We start from the raw sequence: 13339 nt of genomic DNA, 5'->3' as shown, positions 1-13339 counted from the left end.
CGCAAGTAGGTCCACCCCCACCCCCACCGGACTTAGTCACAGAGAACAGCTTCCAGGTCTGGAGGAGGTCCTGGCAGAAGACAGGCAGCTTGGAGCTGTCTAGCAGAAAGCGCTACCAGACGTACCGGCACTGCGAAGGAAGGTGTGTGCTCCACGCTGGACCACCTGCACCACAAAAGCAGTCTGCAAGGCCTGGATACAGACGACATGGACCTGATTGGGGAGGCAGACCAGGCCCTGTCTGCCCTCCTCCAAAGGGCAACTCAGGATCCCCGCAGAGACCCAGTGCTGGTCTGAAGAACTCCAGCGCTACCCTCTGCAGCCAGGCCAGAATCCCTGGGGCTGGGCTCCACGTGTTGAGCCAGTGCCAGATCATGGACAGCCCTCTCCGGCAATGCCCCCTGCGGAAAATGGCTGCCCGGGGGCACGACACTCACGCTCCCCCCCCGCCTCCCATGCCATGCTGGGGTGGGGGCTCCCATGAGCCAGGGCCGCTCAACCCAGTTCCCGCCTGTCCCGGGCTCGCGCCGCACGCCCAAGAGAGCAGAACGAAGACCCGCCCCAGCACCAAGACCCGCCTCCCAAAGGCAGAAACTCTATTTCTCGCGAGCTTTCTCCCGGCTCCTCAGTGAGATCTCGCGAGATCTTCTGTAATCCTCCCACCACTTCCCTTACCCCTCGTGAGGTCTCGCGACATTCTTGTGACTCTTCCTCTTTCCCGGCGGCCGTCGCCAAGATGGTGGGTAGGAGCGCGAGGGGCCCAGCTTCCCCCGCCCGGCATCTTGCACCCGGAGCCTCCGTGTCCTCCGGGCTGAGCTGCCGGTGGGGGAGGGGTTCTCGCGCCCGCTTCAGCCCCGGCCCGGTCCCTGGCGGGCGGCACACGCCCCAGGCGCGGGGGGGAGCGGGCCGCCACCCACGAGCTCTGGGCTGCCTGCGGCTTAAAGCCGGGCCGGGCCCGACGGGGACACTCAAGGAGGCGCCTTCCTGACACCGGGATGCGCGGGATTGGGCCTGCGGGCGCGCTCCTGATACCTCCCGACGTAGCGGGCACGTAGCCCCCACCGTGCGCTCGGCCCCGTCCCGCGCTTGCTCAGAGAGCGAGAACGGGGGCAGCGGGAATTGGTCGCGTGCGTGGGGTCCCCTCTGGCTCTGAGCCGCTTCCTGCTCTGTCCCCTGGGACACCCCGCCCCCACGCGCTAGCCGCTGTGTGCAGGTGCGGTCCCATTGTGTTAAGTGCTGGACACAGCACAAACATGATCTTTTCCTCAGAAAAGGGCCAGCCATGCAGCCATACACACGAGGCTTGGCTTGTCCAGTCCTTATTTGTTTCTCGCTCTTGTCACTTGCTCTACATTTTTATTCATACATGTTCTGTATTGGGTTTTTTTTTTTTTTTTTTTTCCTTAGCCTTCCAGACTAAGGAAGACCAGGAAGCTGAGAGGACATGTTAGCCACGGCCATGGCCGTATTGGTAAGTGCAGAGAACGGTTTCTGATATGCTTGTCCTAGAACTTAATGTATGGTATGTCATTTGATTTACAGTGTGCCTGGTAAGTATCACTATTTAGAACACCAATGAGGGAATACCAGAGAGGTTCAATAATCTGGTTAATGGCTATTCATATCTAGTTCAAATCATATATTTCTCTATATAGTTCATGGTCATTGACTTGCTTTAAATCAACTCAAATGATGTCATAATGTTCGGCAGTGTATTCAGTAGTATGTGTTGTTTTTCTTGCATCACAATACCTTTTACAATTTCTTTTAGGCAAACACAGAAAGCATCCTGGTGGCCGTGGAAATGCTGGGGGTATGCACCACCACAGAATTAACTTTGACAAATAGTAAGATGTACCATCTTTTTCCTTCCACCCACCCAGTACTTTGGTGTATATATTTTTTAAAAGTTACAAGGCTGTTCATGCTAGCATATGTAGCATATATGTCACTTAGTAAAAGTATACAGAGGTTGGATTTTGCTACAATACAAATAACCTTGCAAGAAAATTTAACTGTTTTCTTTTATAGTTCTGGATGTCCTTTAATAAATCTATGAAAAATCTTTTGTCTGTCCATCTGTTCTTTTAAAAGGAAAGTGCTAATAACAGGATCTCAGTTTTTAGTGAAAACAACAAGGACCTTAGAGACTAACAGATTTATTTGGGTATGAGCTTAATTTGTTAATCTCTAAAGTGCCACAAATACTTCTCGTTGTTTTTGCTGATACAGACTAACACGGCTACCACTCTGAAACCTGTCTTTTAGTGAGTTAAATATGGTAAAATGGCTTGTTTCAGAGCTTCCAGTGTATGTGTTCCTATATTTTAGAATTTTTTTCCACAATTAATTTAAATTTGTAAGACACTAATAGTTTGCTCAGCTTTGATTCCACACTATACATATATGCAATGACAGTAGCTGAATCAAGCTTCTGCATTTCCTGGTTTTGGGGGCGGGGAAGGTAAGAATCTTGTATTTAGACATTACCGAGACTAGTGTCACGTCTAGACATTGCCCATTGTCATAGTTGTGCTTGAGTACTCGGAAAGTAACAACTAATCTCGGTTTACTGACTGTCACTACTTTCAGGTCAGTCAGTCAGTCACTGGGTTAGTAACAGAAGATCTGAATCTACACTTCTTGTACAACAAAATCTCCTCTAAAGTCAAGAGTTCTGGGTGCCTACTAAATATAGAATGGGGCCCAAACTATTCACAAGAAAGATGAGTTGTGACTTCTGCTATCAAACATAAATATTTCATTTAATAAAATTCTATTTATAGATCTGGAAAATGCAAACATCCCTCAAGAATATACAAATAGCAACTTATTTACATCTGAACTTTTAAAACTCTTGTGTATTTGTCTGTGTATAATTTTTCTGGACCCTATAGTTTGTTTAATATGTGTATGATAAAGGTTAGTAGATAACACACTTTTAACTGAGGTTATATTGATTTTTAGCACAGTCAAGTCAAAAGAAACTAAAAGGAATGTGGTCTTATATTGTATCAAACATTTTTTCTCCCCAGTCATCCTGGTTATTTTGGGAAAGTTGGTATGAGACACTACCATTTGAAGAAGAACCAGAACTTCTGTCCTACTGTCAACTTGGATAAATTGTGGACACTTGTTAGTGAGCAGACAAGACTCAACTATGCAAAAAACCAGGCTGGATTAGCACCTGTCATTGATGTTGTACGCTCGGTAAGAGTACTATTTAATCCTATCTTCAGAATCTATGGTTACATAGAAAATACATACATTTTTAAGCAATTAGAATGTTTGCTCATCTAGGAAATTAAACTAAAGTATGGATAAATTACAGTTCTGAGATCGTTTTAAATGTCAGGTGAAAGACCTTGTGAGCATCTGACTTTGAGTTGTAGTTCCACTAAGGTGTGTCTGTCTGTTTTTTGCTTCATTTTCCTTACACAAGCCCTTTTTGTTTTTCATGAATTATTAAAATGTTTTTCTTTGCCTGAAAGTTTAGATTCTCCCGTTGTTCATTTTTAAAACTGATGCATGTAGTGATGAGAAGCTTACAGATCAGCTTTTAAAAGGAAATTGGAAGGTTTTATAAAGAGAAACAACTTTTATTGCTTGTTTTGGCCCACTAAAGTCGGCCTCTTTAGCACCGAGACTAGAGTCACATCCTAACACATTTCATTGTCTTGGTGTGCTATAGTCCTCGAAGATAAATTTTTGATCCTTATTCACTGGCTGTGGTGTTTCGTATCTCAGTCAGCCACCGAATCAGAGACATTCATTAGTCAGCCTGTCAGGATGGTGGGGAAGCAAAAGTGTCATGTGGGGGAAGACTTAGGTTTATAGCGTCCTTTGGGACTAGAATTTTCTGGGCTGAAGAAACTTGATCTGTTCATGGAGATGACAATAATTCTAGATAACAATTCGCTCTTCATCTATTACTAATTTATATTACAGTAATACCTAGAATCTCATCAAGGGATTGGGGCCCCATTGTGTGCTAGGCTCTATACAGACATCCAGGAAAAGACAGTCCCAGCCTGATGGAGGTTAGACATGGGTTGAGATTCTCACCCCTTGATCCTGCCCCTTTAGGTAAAAAGTTGGAGCAATGTGATGGAGCTCTATGGCCTTTTCTGCACTATAGTTTTGGGCAAAAGATAGTGGGTTTAATTGAAACCACTGTTGCTTGTTCACGCTAGCGCCTTGTGTTGGCACAGTGCATCCACACTAACAGCTTTTGCACCGACACGAAGAGCAGTGCACTGTTGTAGTTATGGATGTGTTGTTGTTATCCCACTGTAGTTATCAAATTAATATCCATTAAGATCCATTATCCCACTGTGCAACTGGCCGCAGGGTGCTTTGGGAAAGGTTTGCAATGCCTCATGGGGCAGGTACAGCTTCACATGATGCAGGTTTCTCAATCCCATCTTTGCAGAGGCATCCTAGTAGATTGTCAGCTTCTTTTTCATTGGAAATAGGAGGCGGGGGAGAGGAGAGGAGAGCAGAGCAGAGCAGAGCAGAGCGGTGTGTAGGAGGAAGCAGCATTCTGAGCTTTCCATGCTGAGGAATGTCAAAGCAGCACAGCAGGCTCCCCTGCTCCCAGAAGCAGTCTGTCTACCTCTGTGTTCCTAGTGCAGGGCTGAACAGGAGCATGCCACACAAATGATCTCTTTCTTTGTTCCAGCACCTGGAGCTGTGAAAAGGGTGGGGTGCATGCCTGCAGGGCAGCAGAAATGAAAACAAGAAGCAGAGCAGTCATAGCAGGCATTGTGGGATAATGGCGGTTTTATTTTGTCTTCAAAACAGAGTTTTGCCACCAAAAGTAGCTTTGTAGTGTGTATATCTCCCCTGTTTTGTTGGTAAAAGGCAGCTTTTGCGAACAAAACTTTGTGTAGACAAGGCCTAAAAGCCCCAGATCTGGTTGGGGCTGGACTTTTCCTAGACCAGGAACTATAGAAGACAGCTAGCTGTAAGACTGCCTTCCAGGAATCCCTTCACAAGTTGGTTATGAGTGTAGATGTGCACAAAGGTGGCTTTAATTAAGCACCACCACCCCAGGCTGAGCATATTAAAGTTGCAGCACAGAATCTCATGCTCTGTTCAACCTTTTCCAGCACCTTCAAAATCTGGTTTATATCATCATGCACAATGAATCCCGTATCCTTCAGTTTCAATAGAAGGCTAGTCATAGCTTTATCTCCTGGATAATCTAAAATAAAGTACATTTTCTGGATAATATGCAAAAAAATTGGATTTTCTAATGACTACAGAAGTCTGAAGAATGAGACTTTCTGGAAAACTTAGCATAAATTGAGCAATAAAAGGCAAGAATGAAACAGTGTGCTGCACTATTTTTGTTCTGAGCAAAAATATGGAAATGCATATAGCACTGTTCATAGACTGTGGGGTTAATTATGCAAGATGTTTTTTCTTTTAATGTCATCAAACACAAGTTGTTGGGGATTGTGGGTGTCTTTTTTTTTGGCCACACTTCAGTTTACTACTTATGTGCTCAAGTTCTGGAAAGATTCCATGTTTGTCACAACATGTAAAACTGCTGATGTCAGTCGTGTTTGCAGTGTTGTGTCCATGTTGGTTTCTGAGAGACAAGGTGGCAAGCTTGAAAGTTTTTTATTTCACCAACAGAAATCAGTTCAATAAATATTACCTCATCCAGCTTGTTTCTCGGTCAGTCATGGTCAAGTATTAATTTGAATGGATCTTAATGCAAATATGGTGGTTGTACTTATTCTTACTGCTGTAATGGAGTTAATCTTTCCTTGGCAGATGCACCTTCTCACTTGCATCAAAGTCCATTGGTTTAGCCAAATTACGCCTGTCACTGGTGTAGGTGGGAGAAGAATCTGAGTGCAGTACCTCTGGAGTTTTTAGTTAAAATAAATCTGTTTGTGCTAACTTATCTTATATCTTTCTAGGGTTATTACAAAGTCCTGGGCAAGGGGAAGCTGCCCAAACAACCTGTAATTGTGAAAGCAAAATTCTTCAGCAGGAAAGCAGAGGAGAAGATCAAAGAAGTTGGTGGAGCATGTGTGCTTGTGGCATAAGTTTTTTTTGTATTTATTCAAGTTTTGAATAAAGACACTATAAAATGAGTGGCTTTCACTTTGATTTACCAAAATGTTTTGATGGGGAGATGTTTGCTTACCCAAATATTTCTAATACTTAATCAAACTTAGGCCCTGTCCATTTCATAACTTTTAACCAAGTTTGTGACATTATTGGCATGGGTGGTTCTCAACAAGATTGATGTCTGCCTGCATAACACAGATAAGTTAATAGTTTTGCTTCTGCTGGTGTTTTTGCTTTCCTGTAATTGGACATTTCCTGCAGTTTGGCTAGGACTCTTGAACCACAGTTGTGTAACTGGTTTGATTGGTGGCCTGTCCATCAAGCTCTTTGTGGTAATACAGTATTTCCCAGAATTGCCCCATTTTCTGTTAATGCTGCTTTATGTGCCTGCAGAATTCTGTTCTCTCCTGCAGTTGTACAGGTCATTTTCATTTTACGCTGAGGTTACGTTCTGCAGTGAGCATCTAAAGCGAAAATCACATATAGTCAAAATTACATTGAGTGTAATGGCGGGTGGAATTGCCCCCACTACAGAAACAGTATTTAAATTATTTTTCTCTTGTTTTTGTTGACCACATAAAGCTGAAATCGCACGTTAAATGTGCCTAAGATGCGACAGACCTGTACTGTGGGTAATTGCCTTGATTTCTTTTCCCCCCAGAATGTACTGTTACGGAGAGAAATACACAAACGTAGCTGTGATAGAAAAGCTGTCATGTTGACACAAATTGAACTTGTAATCAGCTAAGGTGCCATTGCCTGTAAGTGGTTTACAAAACTATTAGTTATAACAGGGTGGTCAAACTATGGCCCATGGGCTGGATCCAGCCCTTGGGATTACCCCGTGCTGCTTCTGGAAACAGCACCACATCCCTGCAGCCCCTGGGGGAATATGGGGGCAGAGGGCTCTGTGTGCTGCCCTTGCCTGCAGGCACTGCCCCCTGCAGCTCCCATTGGCTGGGAACTGGCCAATGGGAGCTTTGGGGGCGGCTCCTGTAGGCAAGGGCAGTGTGCAAAGCCCTCTGCTGCCCCTGCCCCTGCCATGGGCTGCAGAGATGTAACAGCTGTTTCCAGAAGTGGCACAGGGCTAGGGTAGGCAGGCAGGGAGCCTGTCTGAGCCCTGCTGCATACCACTGTCACCCTGGAGCTGCTTTAGGTAAATGGTGCTGGGCTGGAGGCTGCACCCTGAATACACCCCACACTTGCTTTCCTGAGCCCCCTGGTGTACCCCAACCCCCTGCCCTACAGTCATGGCTCTGCAATTTCCCTATCCAGATATGGCCCTTGAGCCAAAATGTTTGCTCACCCTGAGTTCTAATGTTGACAGGGCCTCAAGCACTAATCCTTAATATTCCAGTTAGGGTAAGTCTTATCATAGGGGATGTGTAAGTGTGAACTTTATTCCTGTAGCACAGCCTTCATCTTTGCTTACGTTACATTAAATGGGGATAGAGGAAAAAGACTTTTAAATCCATACTCTGGGAAATGAATGCCATCATCTCAGAGCTCATATTGCCATGGGCATTGTTCTATTGGACAGTTCTGGTGCGGCTGCATGCAAAGCCTTGCACACCAGCCTTGAACTGAGAGCTTGAATTTTACATACGTTTTGGCTGCAATGTGCCCCTATCACTGAGGGTGGTTGCACTGGGATACTGACTGATAGCACCTTCTATAAAAGGCATGCCCTATTTATCAGTACTACAGATGGGAATTAGCCATAAATCTCCTTAAATTTCACTGGCACAGCTAAACCCTTATTACTATACCTCACAATATATCTTCCTAACTAATGAAAGGTTATATAAACTTGCTTTTTATAGGTAGTGTTATGGGTAATTCGGTTAATAACCATATCTTTCTTTGTAGAATGATTGCAGTAATATGTACATCATAGTATTAAGGCTAAACAAATTCAAACACCTTCAACATTCTGAAAGTTAGCATGTAAATATATTGCTTTATCATTGCATTTAGGTCACTGCATTCCTAGGACTTCAGATCTGAAAACCACTTGATTTAAAATTAGAATAAGAAACTTGTAAAAGTGACTCAAACGGGTAAGCAGTACTCTGCACCCAAGCAAAGAAGTTTTCTGTCGATATAGAATATGCTGTGTGTGTTCACAACAAGATATCAAAAGACGCTAAAGCATAGTTCTATGCAGTAAGGAATTAAATTGCTGCTTAGATGTGAACTTGTCTCCCCTTTCGTTTACCAGGAGTGGTCTCCAGGAATGACTTCACACTATCACGCACTTCAGTTCAACCTTCAGGACAGCAAAGGTAAGTAATTTCATATTTCAACAAAAGTTGAGGGAGGCTTCAATACTGCGTTCCAAAACGCAAAAGGGTCTCAGTATTCAAAAGAGGTTACATTTGAAGAAAGACTTAGAAGTAAATCCACTATGGCATAATCTTAACTGTGGCAGTTCTTAACATTGCACTTTGACTTGAAGTTTATTTTAGCAGTTAAGTAGGAAGAAGTTGCACTAAGATGCTGACTGACACTCTTAAGAAACAGCCCACACATAAATTAATAGTTGCTTGTTGTGGTGGAGTACTCAGTAATAGGACCCTGGTCTCAGTAACAGTCACATAAGCCACCCTCTAACCTTCCCCCCCAAAAATCATGATTTGGTTTTGAAAGTAACTTTAAAAAAATAACTCCAGACATTTGATACAGTCTTTATTCAAACGATGAAAAAATCCTTTATGCCACAAGCACACAGGCTCCACCAACTTCTTTGATCTTCTCCTCTGCTTTCCTGCTGAAGAATTTTGCTTTCACAATTACAGGCTGTTTGGGCAGCTTTCCTTTGCCCAGCACTTTGTAATAACCCTAGAAAGATACAAAAGAAATTGGCATAAATAATATTCAGGAAGAACTATAATCCTCTGCATCCACAATCTTTAATAGTATTGAAGAGAAATACAAACTAGAAGTATCAAATTTGCATTTTCTTCATTATAATTTGGTCATGACGTTTGCAATTCAGTAGTTTTGCATGGTATGAATTTATCAAACACTCTCAAAACCTAAATTACATCAGCTGTACAGTTTTGCCAAGAATTTTAATTGTTCTCTTTGAATTTTACAAACATCTGTAGATAACGTAACTCTACAGTCCATGAAGAAAGTTATTTACATATCAAATTCTTCATTTTAATGGATTTTTTGTTAACCAATGACCAGCTAAAGATAGAATTTTCGCATGGTTTTCAAACAAGAGTTTAGCATTTCATGATACACAATAAAGACCATCTTATCTCTGGGAGAGCTCATAATTATTCAGCTTCCCCCCAACAGACATCAGTAGGGCTAGCTGCCTCCTTTTGATGATGTTGGAAAATGAGTCTAGAAAACAACAAAAAGCAATTTGCTTGACTAGTTAACATCTTCCAAGAGCTAGTTGGTTCTATTAAAGATGACACCTCTTCTAGATCTAACAGGCGTCCTTAAGTTGGTCATAAGAGTCCCTCACTGGGCTTTTTGACCTACTCTAACCAGGCTGGCTGAAATTATCAGTTTTAATTAAAACACTGTTACTGATCAGGTGACTGACTGAGGCATGACACACCACAGGCAGTGAATATAGATCAGTAGTCTTTCTCCGAGAACTATAGCACACCAAGACAATGAGAAGTGCCAGGATGTGACTCTAGCCTCGATGTGAAGAGGCTAATCCACATTACACTGGAAAATTACATGCACTAAAAGCTCTACGGCCATGTCTACACTACCACTCATGCCGACAAAAGGCTGAAAGGTATGAAAAAAATATGCCACAAAGTTACACAGGCATCCTCCAATGGTCTCCTAAAGCTGATACATGCAACTGCTCAGATCAGTTATAGGTAAGGCTTCCTGTCTGTCACAGATTCTGTGACTTTCCATGACCGCCATAGCAGCTGGTGCTGGCTTAAGGGCTGCCTGACTTGGGCCCTGGGCCAGCAGCAGCAGTTTGGGTATGGGACAGGGCTCAGGTGCAGGTCAGTGCTTACCTAAGCAGGGGGTCCCTGGCTCCCACTGGCATGTCCCTGCAGCTCCCATTGACTGCAGAGTCAGTGCTTGTGGCACGGAGCAGTTCAGAGCCCTCGTGGCTGCCCCACCCCCTAAGAGCCCTGGGGAAATGCTTATCAGAGCCAGATAGGGAGCCTGCCAGCCCCACCCCCAGCAGGGGTCCCAGGGCATGCACTGCCTCCCCCGCCTCCGCCCCAGTCTTAGTGAGGGGTATGTAGTAAAAGTCATGGACAGATCGTGATCTGTCCATGACTTACTAAAATACCCATGACTAAAACCTAGCCTCAGTTTAGGTACACAATGGGAGAGAGAAACTCCAGTAAGACTGAGTTTAATGTGGAGAGTACTGATTACATACATTACAGAAGCTAGTTTTCTTAACTGTGAACATTAAATACTAGGAGAAAATTAAGTTTGTTTTAAAAAACGTTAAAGACAAGCCAAATAAAGAGGAAATTGCAGTGGCACATGTTTAAGCAGAATTAGTTTCATACAGTAGATCAGTGAACAAGACCCTAGGCAAAAAATAAATGTAACCGATTCATTGTGAATGTATGCTAATTCAAGCACACTTACCGAGCGCACAACATCAATGACAGGTGCTAATCCGGCCTGATTTTTTGCATAGTTGAGTCTTGTCTGTTCACTAACAAGTGTCCACAGTTTATCCAGATTAACAGTAGGGCAGAAATTCTGGTTCTTCTTCAAGTGGTAGTGTCTCATACCAACTTTCCCAAAATAACCAGGATGACTAGAAAGAAAAACCAAATAGAATGTCTTATTGATTTAAATTAGAACTACTAGGGGTTCAAGAACATTAAATGCATAAACAAAGTGTCTTTGTTCAAGCAGCTGAAGTTTTAGTATCCAGATTTTTAAAATCTGGACTCATGCATAACAAGTATCTTCAATACACACTAATATCAACTAAATTGTCCTTGGTTCATCTTGCTAATTTATCAAATAAGCAAAACCGGTGACAAAAGGAAAATAAGTAGAGAAATACTGTATTTGAAGTGTTAGTTGCTGATGAAATCAACTGTTCTTATACTTCAGTGATGATCACATTTTCTGAATCTACAAATACAATTTTGTATTTTTGTAAGCAGAATTCACAACTTGTGCATCCTTTCCCATTAGTTTTGGTTCAGCCTGCAATCTCTGTCCACCCAAAACTTTGGAATGGAGGTCAACGTCTTGTTACTAACCTGGTGACTGACTGAACTACTAATAGGGACAGTCAGTGAATAAAGGTTAGTAGTTATTCTCCGAGTACTCTAGCACACCATGACAACAAGCAGTGTCTAGATGTGACTCTAGTCTCGGCCATCTTGAAATACATATCTCTTGCCCCATGAGTGTTAACAAGATCGGGATAATGTTACATTTTCGATCTGTATGAATCATATATTGTCATATATTGTATGAATGTCATATATTAACATTGCATTGGACCAGATCTGAACACACCACTGGTGTCCTGACTTTTAGTTAACTAAATTCTAAAAAAACCCAACACGTTAACAGTTCTGAAATAATTACCCCACTCTGAACTCACCAACACTGTTAATCACACTAATCTGTGGAAAGACGTGTGTATACAAAAGAAGACTACAAAGTGCTGCCTTGTTACAAAGCGTGTCCGTTTACATGAATGGTTCAAAATGCCCACTACGGAAGCTAGATCCCCACGTGACATCTCAACACGGTTAGAAAACGAAGAAGAACGAGGCATGGTTTTTAGGTGCCTTACTATTTGTCAAAGTTAATCCTGTGGTGGTGCATGCCCCCAGCATTGCCACGGCCCCCGGGATGCTTCCTGTGCTTGCCTGGAAGGAGAGACAAGAAGAAATCGTGATACCAGAAATGCTGTATGTCGCTGAAGCCCCCGAGAGGCTGACTACTGCCTAGCAAACACCGTGCAAGCGGGGCTGCGGCCTGTCACTGCACGAGAGACGGGGCCACGTCCTCCAGGCCGGACCCGGGAGCAGGGGTCGCAGACCCGATGCCTAGCTCCGCTCCGCACTCACCGATGCGACCGTGGCCGTGGCTGACGTGTCCCCTCAGCTTCCTGGTCTTCCTCAGTCGGGAGGGCTGCAGAGAGCAGAGCGCGTTACCGAGCGGCCGTGCCGGAAAGCGGGGCCCGCGTCCCCCCTCCTGCCCGCGCCCCCTCGGGGCTGGGACGAGGGATGAAGCTCCCAGGCCTCAGGGCGCCGCGGAGGAGCCGGAGAAGGCTCCCGGCTGCCCCCTGCGCGTTCCCCGTCCCTCCCGCCCGGGAAGGTGATAGTGAGGCGGCGCAAGCACCGGAGGGCCCGGCCACGAGCACGTGGAGCCCCCTCTCCCCCATCCTGGCTGCTCCCCTCAGCCCTGCCCGGCCACGCGGCCGTAGCCAGCAGCTCACCATGCTGGCGGCGTCGGGTAAAAGAAAGACGTGGAGCCGATATCTCGCGAGAAGAGGGAAGGGGCGGGAGGAGGAAGTAGAAATGAAGGGATGGGAGCGGACTCTCTCGCGAGATCTCAAGCGGCCCATTTCCGGCTGTGGGGTTGGGAAGAGCAGAGGGGGCTGGGTCCGAGTGTTTAGCGCCGCTGGGTCCCATCGCGCATCTGTCTCCTTGGGCAGGTTCGGGCGTGCGGGACCGGGCTGCTCCCCGTCCCGGCTCGGGGCAGAGTCCCCTGCCGCCCCCGCCGGGGTTCCTGAGCTGCTCACCCTGGTTCCGCGTCCCCTTACGTTAGCGCCAGCCTGCTGCTGCTGCTGCTGCGTGATGGGCTCCCTGAAGCCCCAGCTCCTGGAGTCAGGGGGCTATGGACCACTTGGCTCGTACTTTGTGTGTCAAGTAGCGTGGTGGCCCTCGCACGAAAACATTGAAAACATGAACCTTAAAGGCTGGAAGGCAACGAAGAGCACTCGGCCTTTCTTATTTTATATAAAAAACCCCATGTTTTTTAAGACAAATGATTTTGTGGGCATGTGGTTGGAAATAGTGTTCCTGTTGCACCGCAAGAGCCTGAGTGGTGGATGCTGTGGGTTTGTGCTTAGAGCACAGGATATGGATTCAGGTGTTTTAGTGTCTGTTCCTGGCCCTGTGACAGATTTGTTGTGTTACCTTACGCAATCCACTTAACCCCTATGTTCCTTAGCTTTCCCACAGATACAGTGGAGATGCTAAAGCAGCAAAGAATCCTGTGACACCTTATAGACTAACAGACATTTTGGAGCATGAGCTTTTGT

General features: G+C 45.0%; 2 protein-coding genes and 4 non-coding genes across 7 annotated transcripts in view; 3 read left to right on the top strand and 3 right to left on the bottom strand.

Moving 5' to 3' along the window:
- LOC116834592 (large ribosomal subunit protein uL15-like) overlaps positions 1–12648 on the bottom strand; it is a 107815-nt gene extending 95167 nt beyond the window's left edge. The window contains exons 1-5 of one of the 2 annotated variants that reach the window (XM_075065158.1): positions 12512–12648; positions 12141–12204; positions 11864–11939; positions 10687–10861; positions 8786–8928 (exon numbers count right to left, since the gene is read on the bottom strand). In XM_075065158.1, coding sequence (XP_074921259.1) covers positions 8800–8928; positions 10687–10861; positions 11864–11939; positions 12141–12204; positions 12512–12640 — 573 coding nt within the window. In that variant the 5' untranslated portion in view covers positions 12641–12648 and the 3' untranslated portion in view covers positions 8786–8799. Of the gene's footprint in view, positions 1–8758; positions 8929–10686; positions 10862–11863; positions 11940–12140; positions 12205–12511 lie in introns of those variants that run through there. The other variant, XM_032796811.2, reaches the window with a different exon arrangement.
- Positions 515–6110, top strand: LOC116834593 (large ribosomal subunit protein uL15). The gene is made up of 5 exons (XM_032796813.2): positions 515–739; positions 1408–1471; positions 1772–1847; positions 3036–3210; positions 5934–6110. The coding sequence occupies exons 1-5, from the start codon at positions 737–739 to the stop codon at positions 6060–6062; spliced, it is 447 nt and encodes a 148-aa protein (XP_032652704.1). The 5' UTR covers positions 515–736; the 3' UTR covers positions 6063–6110.
- Positions 2489–2625, top strand: LOC116834598 (small nucleolar RNA SNORA3/SNORA45 family). Its single transcript, XR_004375994.1, has one exon. It is a non-coding gene; the product is annotated as a small nucleolar RNA SNORA3/SNORA45 family (small nucleolar RNA).
- LOC116834597 (small nucleolar RNA SNORA3/SNORA45 family) lies at positions 3640–3771 on the top strand. The gene has a single exon (XR_004375993.1). It is a non-coding gene; the product is annotated as a small nucleolar RNA SNORA3/SNORA45 family (small nucleolar RNA).
- LOC116834596 (small nucleolar RNA SNORA3/SNORA45 family) lies at positions 9628–9759 on the bottom strand. The gene has a single exon (XR_004375992.1). It is a non-coding gene; the product is annotated as a small nucleolar RNA SNORA3/SNORA45 family (small nucleolar RNA).
- Positions 11306–11437, bottom strand: LOC116834595 (small nucleolar RNA SNORA3/SNORA45 family). Its single transcript, XR_004375991.1, has one exon. It is a non-coding gene; the product is annotated as a small nucleolar RNA SNORA3/SNORA45 family (small nucleolar RNA).
- Positions 12649–13339: the final 691 nt, after the last annotated feature.

Source organism: Chelonoidis abingdonii, chromosome 4 (assembly GCF_003597395.2).
Source record: "Chelonoidis abingdonii isolate Lonesome George chromosome 4, CheloAbing_2.0, whole genome shotgun sequence".
Lineage (NCBI taxonomy): Eukaryota > Metazoa > Chordata > Testudines > Testudinidae > Chelonoidis > Chelonoidis abingdonii.
The sequence above is the reverse complement of the archived record's forward strand: the minus strand, read 5'-3'. Positions and strand labels throughout refer to the sequence as shown.